The sequence below is a fragment of the Ahaetulla prasina genome, chromosome 2 (genome assembly GCF_028640845.1).
Source record: "Ahaetulla prasina isolate Xishuangbanna chromosome 2, ASM2864084v1, whole genome shotgun sequence".
Classification (NCBI taxonomy): Eukaryota; Metazoa; Chordata; class Lepidosauria; order Squamata; family Colubridae; genus Ahaetulla; species Ahaetulla prasina.
Window position 1 is genome coordinate 146,830,009 of NC_080540.1, and position 17,466 is coordinate 146,847,474.

Below are 17,466 nucleotides of genomic sequence, written 5' to 3' on the forward strand. Positions count from 1 at the left end.
GTCATGCCCAAGTCATGTGCAGCCAAGGGCATCTGGAGTAACTGAATAGAATAGCTCAGTGGTGAAATCCAATTTTTTTTACTACCAGCTCTGTAGGCGTGGCTTCGTGTGGCTTCGTGGGTGTGGCTTGGTGGGCGTGGCAGGGGAAGGATACTGCAAAATCTCCATTCCCACCCCACTCCTGGGGGAAGGTATTGCAAAATCTCCATTCCCACCCTACTCTGGGGCCAGCCGGAGGTGGTATTTGCCAGTTCTCCTAACTATTCAAAATTTCCGCTGCCGGTTCTCCGAACTGCTCAAAATTTCTGCTACTAGCTCTCCAGAATCTGTCAGAACCTGCTGGATTTCATCCCTGGGATATCTGATATATGATAGACAGTGACCCTAGTAAAATCAGTGGTTAGGGTGGCCATTGTAGATGGCTTTAATTCCCCTGCCCCGCCCAGCTTTTCCCTTAATTTAGTACAATAGAATAAAGAATAGTGTTTCATTCATTGCTGGATGCTCAAGCTGACATGCAAAAGTTGATAATACATTGAAATCATTTTTAACAGCTCCACCCCATACAGAATCGATGATGCAAAATCTATAAAACATACATACAGTATATACATATTCAGTTTTTCAAACTTCACTTAGGGGCTTGTTGAGATTGTGGTTTTTCTTTTTAATTCTTCACCCAGGAAATAATTTGTGTTGGGAGAATCAAAAATTAAAGTTACACCAACTGGAAGATTACATCTGAGGCCAATTAGTACCGTATATACTCGAGTATAAGCCGAGTTTTTCAGCACGTTTTTTGTGCTGAAAAGCACCCCCTCGGCTTATACTCGAGTCTACGTCTCGATGTACTTCGGGAACCCCGCACAGGAGACGCCAAAGAGGCGGCGAGATCGTCCGGCGGGATTTGCCCAAGGCTGAGCAGTTCGCCGCGCGGACCTGAGCCAAGCCGGTCCCAGTCCAGCCGAATGGTGAAAGCGGAGCGGGTCCGCAGTAACTCCCGCCAGGCTGTGCCGCGAAGAAACCATTTAAAAGCCCCGCCAGGGCTTTCTTTCTTCTCCCTCCGTGCTTCAGAAGTTGGGCTTTTAAATGGTTTCTTCGCGGCACAGCCTGGCGGAGTTACTGCGGACCCGCCCGCTTTCACCGCTCGCTGGACCGGGACCGGCTTGGCTGGTCCGCAGTAACTCCGCCAGGCTGTGCCACGAAGAAACCATTTAAAAGCCCAACTTCTGAAGCACGGAGGAGAAGAAAGAAAGCCTGGCGGGCTTTTAAATGGTTTCTTCGGCACAGCCTGGCGGGAGTTACTGCGGACCCGCTCCGCTTTCACCGTTCGGCTGGACCGGGACCGGCTTGGCTCAGGTCCGCAGTAACTCCCGCCAGGCTGTGCCGCGAAGAAACCATTTAAAAGCCCAACTTCTGAAGCACGGAGGGAGAAGAAAGCCCTGGCGGGCTTTTAAATGGTTTCTTCGCGGCACAGCCTGGCGGGAGTTACCGCGACCCGAGCAAGCCGGTCCCGTCCAGCCGAACGGTGAAAGCGAGCGGCGCCGGCATGTCGCCTTCACCGCTCGGCTGGACTGGGACCGGCTTGGCTCGGGTCCGCGGGCGGGCGGGGAGCCGACTTTGGCCCTTTAGCAAGGAGGAAGGTGGGAGGAAGCGGAGCTGCCGGCTGTGGCGCTCCGCTGAGCCGCCGCCGCCGCCACCTGGAAGAGGGAGGAGGTGACCTTCACGCTGGAGAGGGTGGGGATGGGGGTTGAGGCGTGCAAGAGGAGCGGCGTGGAGGAAGAGGAGGAGGCGACGGCCCCGCGGGACAGCGCAGCTTCTAAGACCAGCCCACGCTCCGAAGAGGAAAGGGAGCGAGTGGGTGGGTGGCTGGGACGAGACCCCACCACAAACACACACACAGCCGGTCGGACGGCGCGGTTCCTTTCTCTCTCTCTCGCTCTGCGTCAAGGCGCTGGAAGGGGCGGAGAGCGAAACAGCAGCAGGAGCAGCCGGCGCTCGCCTTCGCTTCCTCCTCCTCCTCCTCCTCCTTTCGTGGCGGGCTGCTTCCAAGTCTGGAAATCTGTTTTGGGAAGTGGTGGTGCAGCGCGGCAGTTCAGCCCTGTCGGCCGGGGGAAGGAGGCGGTGGATCGGATTCTCGCGCCACACCGAAGTCGGCTGGAAAGCTTGCTGCTTCTTCTTCTTTTTTGCTTCTCTCCCCCCACCCACTCTTTTCTGCTCTCTTGCAACGTTGCTGCAGCTCCTCGGCTCCTTTTCCCGGCGCCCCAGAAGGCTCGAGCCTCTGCTGCCGATTGAATACTAAAATAAAATAAAAGAGCGGAGAAGAACGGGGCGCCGCTTTTGGTGTCCGTGTCCCTGTCGCCGCCCGGCAGGACGCGTTTAAAAAAAAGGGGTGGGGGAGTTGAAAAGAGGCTGCCTCTTCGGGTTACCTCAACATCCATTCCAGAGCCGCTAAAAGAGCGGCTGCTTGGCCCGCCCTGGTTGGGGAACGGGCACAAAAAAAGGGTCCCTGGTGACCCAGATTTCATCCTAGCCCCATTGACTGGCCCCTTTGACTCGATAGGATTTAGCTGACGGGATTGTTAAACAGCGCTCGCACCTTTCTTCTGGGGAGAGAAGTCACTCTAATAAATATTGGGAGGTGTTTTCAAGGAAACATAGGGGTCCACCTTCTGCCCACAAGAAATGTAGGGAAATGCCACCATTCCCAGCCTTCTGAGCACATCAGCTTATCCTGGCAGAGGAGGAAAGCATTTCAAAGCCTTTGGAAATCACCAGCTTGGAAAAAGCTAAATTATGTAGGGCTATTCAGCTACAACTTCGTGTTTAAGTTTTGTCTTTTGAAGCGAGATAATGATAGCTAGCTAGCTAGCTAATTAGATAGATAGATAGATAGATAGATAGATAGATAGATAGATAGATAGATAGATAGATAGATAGATTAGAAAGAAAACAGAACAAAAAAACAGAATAATAGAGTTGGAAGGGACCTTGGAGGTCTTCTAGTCTAACCCCTGCTTACGCAGGAAACCTTATACCACTTCAAATGCTTATCCAATATCTTCTTAAAAACTTTCAGTGTTAGAGCATTCACAACTTCTGGAGGCAAGTTGTTCCACTGGTTAATTGTTCTAACTGTCAGGAAATTTCTCCTTAGTTCTAGGTTGCTTCTTTCCTTGATTAGTTTCCACCCATGCTTCTTGTCCTGCCCTCAGGTGCTTTGGAGAATAGTTTGATTCCCCCTTCTTTGTGGCAGCCCCTGAGATATTGGAATGTTCCTATCATGTCACCCCTAAACTAGACATACCCAGTTCACATGCCCCGTGAGACATCTTGCTTGCATGTCACACACACGCACCGCTCGCTGGGAAAAAAAAAAAGGATGGATGGATGGATGGAAGGAAGGAAGGAAGGATGGATTGATGGATGGAGGCGACTGCTTTGAAGCGCAACCCTTCTCCCGCAACTAAGGGGGGGGGTCAATGTTTTCCCCAATCCTAGGGTGTGGGGAAACAGTCATTTTTTCTTCCCCCCTAGTCTCTCCCGAGATCGCACTGCAGCGCCCATCATCCCCAGCCGGCAATCTGAGCTCGTGCCATCGATGTGGTCCTTGAACTTCCCCCTCCTTGTTTCTAACCCAGCCTAGGATGGCCGGCGTGGAGGGTATGGTGGTGGTAAAACGGCCAGGAGAAAGCTTTCGCTCTTTTCGAGAGGTCCTCTTGGAAGGCTGCCTTGGAAAGGGAAAGTGGGAGGGGCAGAGATTTCTCCTCAAAGGTCCCCTTGGAAGGCTGGGTTGGAAAGGAAAGTGGGAGGGGCAGAGATTTCTTCCTCTCGGGTCCCCTTGGAAGGCTGGGTTGGAAAGGGAAAGTGGGAGGGGCAGAGATTTCTTCCTCGGTCCTTCTAGAGTCCTTGAGAAACTGATATCATACAAGGTTAATAAATTATACTCCTCCTCATTGATGAGTTTTTCATCCTGAAATTGATTGAAACATTGTACCATCATATGCTGCCATAGTATAGTGTTAACAACATCTGTAAAGATGATATATGAGCATGACACTAAGTTTTGTCTATATTTCCCTTTATTGAAAAACTTCCATCATGCTTCTTTCTGAAAACAAAGGTCATTATAATATACCTCATTATATATTTGATTTGATGATATTTCAGTTAATAAATACCATTTAAGGTGTTAAGCTTCTTTCTTTTCAGCAGCAAAGTGAATTACAACTTTAAAGAACTTTATTACTTTATATTCATTTATTTTAAGTATAGATTTTAGATTTTTAAACAAATATGTTTAGAGCTTTTATATCTTTCAAGTTATTCAAATTATCCCCTCAGCAGGTATATAATGGCATCCAATTCCAATATCATGTTGGGGCTTTTGAGCAAGGGAGGAGGAACGCGAGCACCGCCTTTCGCGCTGGCATTCCGGGATTTCCCTTTGTTTAGAGCTGGGAATCCTCCTTCCCCCTTTTGCACTTTTATTGTTTTTCGTTCAAATAAATATTCATGTTATTTTACTTGGCTCTATCTTTATTTTTTACATTGACCAGTAGCTGCCTCATTTCCCACCCTCGGCTTATACTCGAGTCAATAGTTTTTCCCAGTTTTTTGTGGTAAAATTAGGTGCCTCGGCTTATATTCGGGTCGGCTTATACTCGAGTATATACGGTAATTTAGAAACTGGTTTCACCTGGACCAATAAGAAGCTGGATGAAGCCTGCTCAATTTCAAAGTAATAGATGCTGGGATGATTTAAAAAAAAAAATAAGCACCTTTGATGTTTTAGTTACTGACAAATTTAAATTTCATTTAAGGATTGTGGCTATAAAGATTTTTAAAACGACTTAAAAGTTAAGACCTTTTGCAGATGATTTGGGGTTGGTTTTGGAAGATCTTTCAAAGGGAATTGAATTATTAATGCTTAAATTAAAAGAATTTTGTGCATTAACATCATTAAGATTAACAAACTATCTGCATGAGACTTTCAAGTCTGTATCCACTAATCCCATATAAAGTCTGTGAGTCAGAAATGCTTGTTCTCATTCATACCTTTTGGGCAGAGTCCCTCACAAAGCTGACAGATCTTCTGGCCATTTTTTTCAACTTCCATTTTGTCATTGGGACAGGTTCTGACACAGGAGGTCCGGTCCACCACAAAATTATCTGTGAGGAGGTAAAACAAAGGGTGGGAAAAATAAAGTTGTAAGAAATTGGTAGCTGGAGAGTAAGATATTACAAATCAAAGAAAGGCTGGGAGATAGAAAATCTCTGGAAAGGGAGCGTAAAAAGTCATGGAGCAGAAGAAAAAGCCCTCAGGAATTCATCGATCTCTGTTTCATCAGAGTACATCACTGTATACATGACCTAGGACTTACGTGGGCAATTTTTGACACACACGCCACCATATTGGTATTTAGCATCAGGATTGGGCTCCAGTTGAAAAGTGAGCCTGTTGTAGATCATTGGCTGAGGACAGAGGGTTTCACAGGCTCCACTGTCATTGAAGTGACGGCAGGCCTGCGGTGGAGGAAAGAATGTCATCAGATGTTGAAACAGACTTTGTCCCCATCACTCCAGGCTGAGAGACTTTTCTCCTAATGAAAGATGGAGTCTCCCCCACCCTTCCTGATAGCACACAACAGAACCTGAGCAAATTAAAAGGAGACAAGATTTGGGGTGGATATTGCACAACAAGGGCTTCAAATTCTCCCTGGCACCTCACAAAAGATTGTAGATCAAGGGAAACCAGAGAGCAAAAAATGTGGGAAGGAACGCGGGAAAGGCAGGATACACTGGTTCTGGGATGAAAACAAAAGGCCTTAAAGTTCAAGAACTAGCGATGGCCAGACTGTACAAAGATACAAATGCGAAGATTTAGCAAGGTGTTGGCTGGTGGATGGTGTTGGCTGGCAGACCCTGGCAACGAAACTCCAGAAATCAAAAGAAAGTGGTAGGATTGAGATGGTATGACGTTTTGAAAGTATTAGCAAAAGAGTAGAAATGAGGAAACTAGGCCTAATGGGGAAAAAGAGGCAGAGTTGATAGATGAGGTAATGGCAATTGTGAAGGTCAGCCTGGAAAGCGGTCCTGGTTACGTACAAAGCACTTTGTCTTGAGCGGCCCAGTGCAACCTCCTGCACACTCATCGTGACAGCATTCATTGGGGTTGGGGCCAAAGCAGCGTCCATTGCACTGAGGAGCACAGATGGTCTTTGTCACTAAGGTAGGGAGAGGGAAAAAAATGCTGATCAGTGTCCTGGTAGCCCTCTAAAGGTCACTCATTCTCTCCAATCGAAGGATTTTGGGTATCTACATGAACACATTTAATATTGACCCTTTAACACAGAAGCTTTCTAAATAATAATGAAAAGTGCAAGCCTTTGGGATGTTATCATATACTGTATATCATATATTAAGAGCTGTGGTGGTGCAGTGGTTAAGATGTAGTACTACAGGCTACTTCTGCTGACTGCTGGCTACTGGCAGTTCGATTCTCACCAGCTCAAAGTCGACTCAACCTTCCATTCTTCCGAGGTCGGTAAAATGAGGACCCAGATTGTTGGGGGCAATAGGCTGTAAACTGCTTAGAGTATGCTGTAAAGCACTGTGAAGCGGGACATAAGTGTAAGTGTTATTGCTATTGCCACATGGGTGAAATTCAGCAGGTTCTGACAGGTTCTGGAGAACTGGTAGTGGAAATTTTGAGCAGTTTGGAGAACCGGCAAATACCACCTCTGGCTGGCCCCAGAGGGGGGACGGAATGGGGCTTTTGCAGTATTCTTCCCCTGCCACGCCCACCAAGCCACGCCCACCAAGCCACGCCCACAGAACCAGTAGTAAAACATCTGGATTTCACCACTGTGTTGCCATCATTGATATGATGCTCAAACCAAACTTTAGCAAACTCTAATCCCAAAGTTTAAATGACACCAAATTGCCATGAATGGGAATGGGAAGGTAGCTTTGCTATATTTCCAGCTCGTGTTTTTTTTAAAGGATGATTTTGCAATGGTTTTCCACAAGTGGAAAACATATATACGGTAATTTAAAGGAAATAAAATAACAGTTTTCTACACAGTAAACCATTCTGAAACAGGAAAATAGGTTTTGTTTCTATCTATACATGAGCAATTTTGCTGATGAAAAATCAACTTTCTAAAGCAATCAACTCTTGACTACAACTGCCAAAATCCCCAAGTAAAATTACAACTGCCCATATTGGTTGGGAAGTCTTAGACCTAAAAACTATTTTTAATAGCATGTTCAGACAATCATCTGTTTTGTTGCCCAAATATTCTGATTCCACTTTAAATTGATCTGGCCTAGTTTATTTGCAGACTCTTGACAGAGGGGTGAAATCCAGCAGCTTCTGACAGGTTCTAAAGAACCAGTAGCGGAAATTTTGAGCAGTTTGGAGAACCGGCAAATACCCCTCCTAACTGGCCCCAGAGTGGGGTGGGAATGGAGATTTTGCAATATCCTTCCTCCAGGAGTGGAGGGAATGGAGATTTTGCAGTATCCTTCCCTACACCACGCCCACAAAACCGGTAATAAAAAAATTTGGATTTCACCATTGTCTTGACACCTTTCTGCATCATAGTAGCTCAGCCATAAAAAAAGGGTTGAAGTTGTCAGATATTTGGTCTTTTTCCCCTTTTCTTTAACCGTGATTCAGTTGAGGCATAGCTTGTACAGTTTTTCCCCCCACAAAGGACCAGAGCTGACCAAAGCATTTGAAAGTGAGTTAGCAGAAGTGGAACATCTTTCTGAAGTTTTAAAGCAGTCCCATCCTCTGCAAAGATGATGTGGCTGCTTTGAATGCTATCTCCAAGTGCTTTAAGATGCTTGCCTCAAGAGGGAAAATGCCACTTATTTATTTATTAATCAAATGTGTATAGCTGCCCATCTCACAAAAAGTGACTTTGGGCAGTGACCAACACTTATGCTAAGACGCTTCACAAAACACAGCTTTTAAATTCTTTGCATAGCCTATAAGCAATTGCCTTGAAAGGAAATTTTCCTGTTTATGACAACAATGGGGCTAGGCCACAATGGATCATGAGTTCAAGCTTCCGGTTTCAATGCTATTTGTTCATTGGAGAATTCACAATAGAACTATACTGCTACTAGAAAATGCCCTGAAAAGGCTAAAAATGTTGACACTCAACTTTTAATTAAAGATAATAGCTGAATTATGTCAGATATTTTGTAATACTTACATTTTTGACAGTCTTCAGGACCAGGCCCCCAACAGCGGCCATTGCAGTTTTCATGGCACGGAGCACCTGCATGAGAAGTGGGGGGGGGGGAGGAGGAAAAGACACACAGCATCACAATAGAGATAATGAGCTTGATGCAAGCAGAGTTACCATGCAAGATGAATGCTAGCCTTCTACCAACAAGCTGTTCTTACGCTTCTGGAACTTCAGGCTGAACCCTTTAAAATCTACGAAAGGTTCATTTAAAAATTTTAAAACATGATCATGAGGCCATGCAACCGGTTATGAGTGTAAATTGGCCACACACCCAGCTTGTGGTCATGTGACTACAAAGGTGCTGGGATGGTTGGAGCTCCGAGGACCAGTCATAACTACCTTTCATTCAATGCTATCCTAAATTACTTATTGATTATTTAGTTTATATCCCACCTTTATTATTTTTTTAAGCAACTCAAGATGGCAAACATATCTTATACTCCTTTCTCATCTTAATTTCCTCACAACAACAACCCTTTGAGGTGGGTTGGGCTGAGAGCGAGTGACTGGCTCGAAGTCACTTAAGTAAAACTTATATTCTTAAATAAAACAGCTCTTTCTTGTTTAATTTCAGATTCTCCAACCTTTGTTCCTCTTCTTCTACTATGCTTTTTTTTAGCTAATGAACCGGACTTTGCTGACCAAATGGTCATAGTTTCAGGATTTACCAATATTGGTATTGCAACTCTCAAAATTTCCAACCAGCAATGTGGCCACTAATCTAAATAAATTCTAAAATATCTGGAAAACAACAGGTTGGGTAAAACTAAGCCACTGCTCTAGAAGAAGCACACAATCTTTAAAGTCTCCTGTATAAATGAAAGGCCAGTGAGAAGTGATGTGAACAGGTGACCAATACTCACATTTCTCCCCATTGTCATGGACCACTGCATGGAATTTTGGATCTCGGATGATGTCTTCCCAATCAATTGTGTTCATGTGACATAGCTGTTTGTTCTTTCCAATATAAACACCCCCAGAGAGGATTTCTGAAAAATAAAAATTGAAATTGAAACTAATCAAGGAGAGAAGCAACTTAGAACTAAGGAGAAATTTCCTGACAGTTAGAACAATTAATCAGTGGAACAACTTGCCTCCAGAAGTTGTGAATACTCCAACACTGGAAGTTTTTAAGAAGATGTTGGATAACCATTTGTCTGAAGTGATGTTCCTGTCTGGGCAGGGGGTTGGACTAGAAGACCTCCAAGGTCCCTTCCAACTCTGTTATTCTATTTCTATTTCTAATAATTTCCTCTTATACATTTAGAGCTTGTAAAGAAGAAGAAATGTGTGAAGCTAAGCTTGTATAAGATACCGTTTCATATCTGCTATTCTCCTGGCTTCCTGCTGAAAATTATTGACAGGCAAAAACTATGTTGGGTTTCTCCGCCAAGCCTGTTTCAGAAAGCAGAACAAGAAAGGGAAATGGGATCTTGAACATCCAATTCCCATAATTTGATAAGTTAGAAATAACTTCTATGTAAGCAAAAAGGTTTCCTGCTTTTTTCTGGGCCACACAGAAACTCTGGACATCTAACATCTTTATCCAAGGGCTCTTTTCAGACATTATTATGCATGTTTATAGATCTTTCTCTAGTAATTTCCTTTAGTTATTATGTGCCATCAAATTGGTGTCGGCTCTTGGTGGCCACATTTCTCCATGTGCAGTAATACAGTATCAAAAAGGGAATAGAATGAACTCCCAAAAGGCAGTCTGAATTCTTCTTACAAACATACGTACTTATTTATTCCATCTCCAATCTAAAATGCTATTATAATTATTATTGTTGTTGTTGTTGTTGTTGTTGTACTTGTATCACAGATATTTGGCTTCCTGTCCCATTCCTCTTTTTTCAAGCTGACAGTATACATCAATGCATGCATACTTACATACATATAGATACTGTATCTATATGTACTAAATTAGCGACTTTGGTTCTTGGAGCCTTGAAATAATTAATTGAATCCAGGTCAAATATATCACTGCCCTCACCAGCAGTTTGGAGTGGGTACTATCTCTATATCTTTGAGGCCACAGGGATTTCTTCAGGTGGAGAAAGGATTATGGGTATTTGTTGCCTAAAAATGGCTGCAGGAGGAAGTTTCTGAAGTAGGCAGGCCTAGTATAAATATTTCATATTTATCGATGTACTTTAGTTCCTGCCTGGCACAGTTCCTCAGGTACTTCTGACTAACGACTCTATTTAAAATACAAAAATCTAGATTGCCAAGACATCACACCAAATGGGGTTCACAGTTACATTTCCTATCTTTGGACTGCTTTCCTGAATGATTGCTTTGGATTACCAAGGAAATAACTTCATTATTGTGTAAAGATGTGTGAAGCTATTCTGGATCTTTTTGAATGCTTTAAGTTTTCAGACAGATAGCTATTGAGTTGCCCAAATTATTTGCTAATGTTGGTTATTTATTTATTTATTATTTATTTATTATTTAAATTTTTATACCGCCCTTCTCCCGAGGGACTCAGGGCGGTTTACAGCCAGATAAAATGACAGTACTATTACAAAATAAATACTATTAAAATACCACTAAAAAACTTATTCAAATTGGCCGCAATTAAAATTTAGCAAATAATAAAACCCATTAAAAACCCATTCAAAACCCATTTAAAACCCCTTAAAAACCCACGAATTTAAAAAACTAATCCAGTCCTGCGCAGATGAACAAATAAGTTTTAAGCTCGCGACGGAAGGTTCGGAGGTCCGGAAGTTGACGAAGTCCTGGGGGGAGTTCGTTCCAGAGGGCGGAGCCCCACAGAAGGCCCTTCCCCTGGGTGTCGCCAGACGACACTGTTTCGCTGACGGCACCCTGAGGAGTCCCTCTCTGTGAGAGCGCACGGGACGGTGAGAGGTATCCGGTAGCAGTAGGCGGTCCCGTAAGTAACCCGGCCCTATGCCATGGAGCGCTTTGAAGATGTTCACCAGAACCTTGAAGCGCACCCGGAAGGCCACAGGCAGCCAGTGCAGTCTGCGCAGGATAGGTGTCACACGGGAGCCACGAGGGGCTCCCTCTATCACCCGCGCAGCTGCATTCTGGACTAACTGAAGCCTCCGGATGCTCTTCAAGGGGAGCCCCATGTAGAGAGCATTGCAGTAATCCAGGCGAGACGTCACGAGGGCGTGAGTGACCGTGCACAGGGCATCCCGGTCTAGAAAGGGGCGCAACTGGCGCACCAGGCGAACCTGGTAAAAAGCTCTCCTGGAGACGGCCGTCAAGTGATCTTCAAAAGACAGCCGTTCATCCAGGAGGACGCCCAAGTTGCGCACCCGTTCCATCGGGGCCAATGACTCGCCCCCGACAGTCAGCTGAGGACTCAGCTGACTGTACCGAGATGCCGGCATCCACAGCCACTCTGTCTTGGAGGGATTGAGCCTGAGCCTGTTTCTCCCCATCCAGACCCGTACGGCTTCCAAGCACCGGGACAACACTTCGATAGCTTCGTTGGGGTGGCCCGGTGTGGAAAAGTACAGCTGGGTGTCATCAGCGTACAGCTGGTACCTCACACCGAAGCCACTGATGATCTCACCCAGCGGCTTCATATAGATGTTGAACAGAAGGGGCGAGAGGATCGACCCCTGCGGCACCCCACAAGTGAGGTGTCTCGGAGCCGACCTCTGCCCCCCTGTCAACACCGTCTGCGACCGATCGGAGATAGGAGGAGAACCACCGATAAACGGTGCCTCCCACTCCCAATCCCTCCAACCGGCGCAGCAGGATACCATGGTCGATGGTATCAAAAGCCGCTGAGAGGTCTAATAGGACCAGGGCAGAGGAGCATCCCCTATCCCTGGCCCTCCAGAGATCATCCACCAACGCGACCAAAGCCGTCTCAGTGCTGTAACCGGGCCGGAAGCCAGACTGGAACGGGTCTAGATAGACAGTTTCATCCAGGTGCAAGGGAAACTGATATGCCACCATACTCTCTACAACCTTCGCCACGAAGCGAAGGTTGGAGACCGGACGATAATTACCTAAAACAGCCGGGTCCAGGGAAGGCTTCTTGAGGAGGGTCTCACCACCGCCTTTTTCAAGGCGGCCGGAAAGACTCCTCCACCAAGGAAGCGCTCATAATAGCCTGGAGCCAGCCTCGTGTCACCTCCTGAGTGGCCAGTACCAGCCAGGAGGGCACGGGTCCAGTAAACATGTGGTGGCATTCAACCTCCCCAGCAACCTGTCCATGTCCTCGGAGCGACAGGGTCAAACTCATCCCATAAAATATCCCCAAGACCACCCTCAGCCGCCTCACCCGCCACTGCAATCTTGATCTAGACCTCCCGAAGCTGAACGATTTTATCGTATAGATAACCGTTAAACTCCTCAGCACGCCCCTGCAACGGGTCATCCCGCTCCCCTGATGTAAAAGGGAGCGAGTCACCAAACAGGGCGGCTGGGCGGTTATCTGCCGATGCAATGAGGGAGGAGGCGAGCTACGCCTCGCTTCCTCATTGCCACTAGGTAAGCCCTAGTATAGGACTTCACTAGTGTCCGATCAGCCTCGAACGGCTAGACCTCCAGGAACTCTCTAGGCGCCTTCTCCGGCGCTTCATCCCCTCAACTCCTCGGAGAACCAAGGAGCCGGTTGGGACCCGCGCCGGGTCAGAGGCCGCAAAGGCACGACACGGTCTAAGGCCCCGCCGCGCCCGCTCCCAGGCCGCAACAAGTTCCTCAGCCGAGCCGTGAGCCAGACCGTCAGGAAATGGCCCAAGCTCCGTCCGGAACCCCTCCGGGTCCATCAGGCGCCTGGGACGGAACCAACGTATCGGCTCCGTCTCCCTGCGGTGGTGAATGGCGGTCAGAAAGTCCAGGCGAAGAAGAGAGTGATCTGACCATGACAAAGGTTCAATGACTATTTCCTTTAAGTCCAGATCTCTCAACCACTGACCAGAGACAAAAACCAAGTCCAGAGTGCCACCCCCGATGTGAGTAGGGCCATCCACTACTTGGGTCAGGTCCAAGGCCGTCATGGAGGCCATGAACTCCCGAGCTGCCGTTGATGACGAGCCGGAAGATGGCAAGTTAAAATCCCCCATGACTAAGAGTCTGGGGGTCTCAACTGCCACTCCAGCCAGCACCTCCAAGAGCTCGGGCAGGGCAGCTGACACGCAGCAAGGAGCCAGGTACGTGATCAGCAAACCCATCTGACACCTATGGCCCCATCTCACAAGGAGGGATTCACACCCGGCAATCTGAGGTACAGTGGTCTCCTCGGCTCTAGACTCTCTAATCACAACCGCCACCCCCACCCCTACCCTGAGCCCTCGGCTGATGGAATGCACGGAAGCCCGGCGGGCACATCTCGACAAGGCACTCCCCTTCCGTGCCCAGCCAGGTTTCCGAACGCCTATAAGGTCCGCGCCCCTGAATAAGATCGTGATTAGGGGCCTTATTGACTACGGACCGTGCGTTGTATAACATCAGCCAAGGCCCAGGCTCTGAGGGTCTTGACCATCCGGGAACGGGAAAGGGCGAGGATCGGGCGCGCGATCGCCTGCAAACATCGAGCGCGCCCCCTAGGACGATATGATCCCCCTTCCGCCATATCTGCCCCTCCCACTTACCGTGCAAATCGAACCACCCTCACCAACAGGAACGTAATCTCCCCCCCTAACCTCCGAACCCGTTAAAAAACCGTCACGAGCACGCGCAGGGACTGGCTCCCCACCCGACGGGCTACCCCCGACGCCCGCCCTAACCCTCCCTCCCCTTAAAACCCTATCTAAAAACCCCCAAAGGCTCTTTTTTTTCGCATGCCACCTCTGTGGGTCCCAAGACCCGTCATTGAGGCCGGCCCTTGATAGTGCGGCGGGCCATTCCTGCGAGGCGGGGGCACCTCGCAGGCGCAAGAGTTCAAGTGCTGAATATCGCATAAATAAAGTGCATAAATAGAGGATAGAGGCCGACGAGAGGCGATGCTGTCCGGAGTGGTCAAATGTCATGCCAAAATCAAATGGACACCCATTGACTAATGATGATCAAATGGTGGCTGGCTTAAAGATGACGAAGGCTGGAACATAGGCAGAGCAAAGTCCATGATGACAAAGGTACTACTGCTCTGCCCAGAGCTCAGTCCTAAAGTCCATGACCTGGGGGAGGTGGTATTACTCTCCCTAACAGCGGTGTCCACAGATGTTTCCAATTAGATGTTTCCAAGTAAACAAGTCCAGAAAGTTACGTCCAGAAATAAGAATAAAAATAGAACTCCCTGTAGATCACAGATCGGTCTCCAGTCTTCTTCCACGGCCATAATGTACCGGCCATAAAATGCATAAATGCATAAAGTGCAGATGACAATGCAGATTACAGATGGTAAGGTGTTGAAGATGGTAAAACACCAATTGTAATCCCAAGAAGAGTGGGCCTAATAGGCCAGGAAACCTCAACGCCCCCCCCCACTCCTATCCTACCAGGATAGTCCAGGATAGTCCAGGCCTCTCAGGCCGGCCACTCCCTCCTCAAGGTCCAGGTCCAATCCAAGGTTATGTTTTGATAGTTTTAAAATGCATATGCAATGGGGAAAGATAAGCAAGTATCCTCAAAGGCCAGCAATGTTTACACGTAATTGACGCTGCCAATATGATTTTTTTTCTCTAAAAGGTAGCTTGCAAAAGAACCAGTAACAACTTTCTATATACTACTCAATCACACCCACTACTGGGAGGCATAAGTAAAACACATAGACCAGTTCCATGCGTTGTTTGTTTACTGAAATTTGCAGACTAAGAATTCTTGCTGTTCTTAACAAGCTTTTCGGTCTCGGCTTGAGAGAAGCTGGAGATGTCAGCAAAAACATCCACTAGACTAGACAAATCCTGGGAGGAATTTGCTTTGGTGGGGTTGGAGAATTCCCGTCATCCCTAAAGTTGACTATATTGGCTGGAGCATCTGGGACCTGTAGTTTAGCCCCAGCGGGAGAGTCATGAAATTCCCTCTGCTAATGTAGAAACACTCCTGCTGGCAGGAAGATTAAGTAGCAGATATTAGCATATTCTTCATTCATGTAAACCAGAATTTGACCCACAATTACTAAAGTAATTTTTAAATAGAAAGTATACAGTACATCCTGCATTCTACTATTCTATCAAGCATACTATTGGTAGCATGAAATACATTCTAAGTACTAGCCACTGATGTGAATTCTCAAAGGTATATTTCCATGTAACAAGCAATGTTATATTTTAAAAACACATAATGTAGTATCTCTCCAGCTAAGGCTGTTCTGTCATCCAAGAGAAAGATCAAGTGATGGGAATACAGATAGACAGGTGTTGTCTGTCTCCTGGTGCCATGGTAGCTCAATAATAATAACACCAATATCAACCAAACCGGTTGGTTGGGCAGGAATCTACAACATGCACAGACCTGTTGCAGGTTTTCTGCTTTACTCTAACTCTGCTGACACGATCCCAGGAGCTCTTGTGCAGCTAGTCATCCGTTTTTAACTAAGAGACTTGGAAAACTCTTTGCTAATCAATAACACGGACAGACAGTCTTTAGTCATCTGAATTTAATTTTAAAAAATGTTAAACCAGACTTGGAAAACTCTTTGCTAATGCATATAGGTAACCAATCAAAACCGAGATTTCACACAATCAGAGAAGCAGCTGCTGTGATCCACAGAAGGCAAAAATTGAATTAGATGAAAACTCAGCTACAGGGACAAATTTATTAGCACCCAAGAACCCTTGTGGGACTTTTAAGCACATCTTAAATCACCTGATCCAAATTTGCCTGCTTGGAGAAAAAGGATGAGAGGTTGGATTCATTTTCCTAACTTCTGAAAGAGTTTTATTTATTTTATTTATTTATTTATTAAATTTTTATCTGCGGCAGGATTTACTACTTGAGTATCTGCTAGGGCAATTAAAGCTACTCTCAGGATGGTTTTCATGATCTCTATGCAGGCTTAAAACATTAAGATAGCAAGGTTATAGTAGAAGGTTGAACAACATGGAGACAGCCCTGTGGTTTGTTTTAATCTAGCATGGGGATCAAGAACAATACCGACCAGAAAACTTTTAGAAGATAAGCTATACCTTTGACAGTTGTGCAAAATATAAATTAATCTTTGGGATTCTATGCTTACAAAGCATTTTTAATATAAGGATTGATTTGGAATCTCAACCAGCCAAACTATTTAGCATTTGTTCCAGAATCTGGATAATGTAATCCTGTCTAGTCACTAAGAAAATGAATCATAGAACAAATATCATATTGCAGCAATGATTTCTAGAGAAAAACAATTGTAATGAAAGAATCCTCCTGAAATGTTTTTCAAATACAGGGAGTCCTCAATTTACAACTGTTGGTTTAACAATATTTTGAAATTACAACTGCCTTTGAAAAAGCAATTTACGACCCGTTCTCAAAAGTTTTAACTGTCATACCACTCCCTGCAATCACATGATCGCAATCCAGAAGTTTGGCAATTGGCTCAGACTTATGATGGTTGCGGCATATGTGGTCACGTGATTGCGAACTACAAACTTCCCAGCCAGCTTCTGACAAACAAAGTCACTGGGAAAGCAGGATTGGCTTAAGCGTTTCACTTAAAAGACCACACGGATTGCTTTTGGATGTGGTAAAAATGGTGACAACATTGAGTCTAGTCATGTATGACTCAGTTAATGGCTGCATTGCTTAGTGACTGAAACTCCAGTCCCAGTTGAGATCGTAAGACAGGGACTATCTGTACATACTTTGCAATCCATGAAATTGGACTTAGTGTTCTTCTCCCATTTCATTTGTCCACAAGGAAATCAAAAGTACCTTCCTGTATCAGGCATATTTGGTTCCAGGCATTGAAAATACTGAGTTCACCAACTCTTCTACCATAGCTTGCAAAAGGCCAGAGAACTGATTTGCAAACTTATGTGCTGCCTTCTTGAAATAATGTTCTACTTTTCTAAAATTTAACCTCCACACTGGTGCAGACTCAGGAGTTTACTAAATCCCAAGAAATGCAAAATCCCCTCCCACAGAAAAACCTTATCAACTGCTAACTTTTCTTCTTCAAATGTGGCTATACAGGTAGTCCTCGACTTATAACAGTTCATTTAGTGACAGTTCAAAGTTACGAGGACACTGAAAAAAATGACTTATAACCGTTTTTCACACTCACGGCCGTTGCTGCATCCTCACGAACATGTGATCAAAATTCAGACACTTGGCAACTGACTCA

General features: G+C 45.8%; 1 protein-coding gene across 2 annotated transcripts in view; it reads right to left on the minus strand.

Moving 5' to 3' along the window:
- ERBB3 (erb-b2 receptor tyrosine kinase 3) overlaps window positions 1-17,466 on the minus strand; it is a 119,412-nt gene that overhangs the window by 30,852 nt on the left and 71,094 nt on the right. For both annotated transcript variants that reach the window (XR_009153380.1, XM_058168536.1), the window contains exons 4-8: window positions 9,128-9,253; window positions 8,229-8,294; window positions 6,109-6,227; window positions 5,385-5,526; window positions 5,059-5,172 (exon numbers count right to left, since the gene is read on the minus strand). Coding sequence is in view for 1 of the 2 variants with exons in the window: in XM_058168536.1 (XP_058024519.1) it covers window positions 5,059-5,172; window positions 5,385-5,526; window positions 6,109-6,227; window positions 8,229-8,294; window positions 9,128-9,253 (567 nt within the window). In the remaining variant the exon portion in view is untranslated. The remainder of the gene's footprint in view (window positions 1-5,058; window positions 5,173-5,384; window positions 5,527-6,108; window positions 6,228-8,228; window positions 8,295-9,127; window positions 9,254-17,466) is intronic.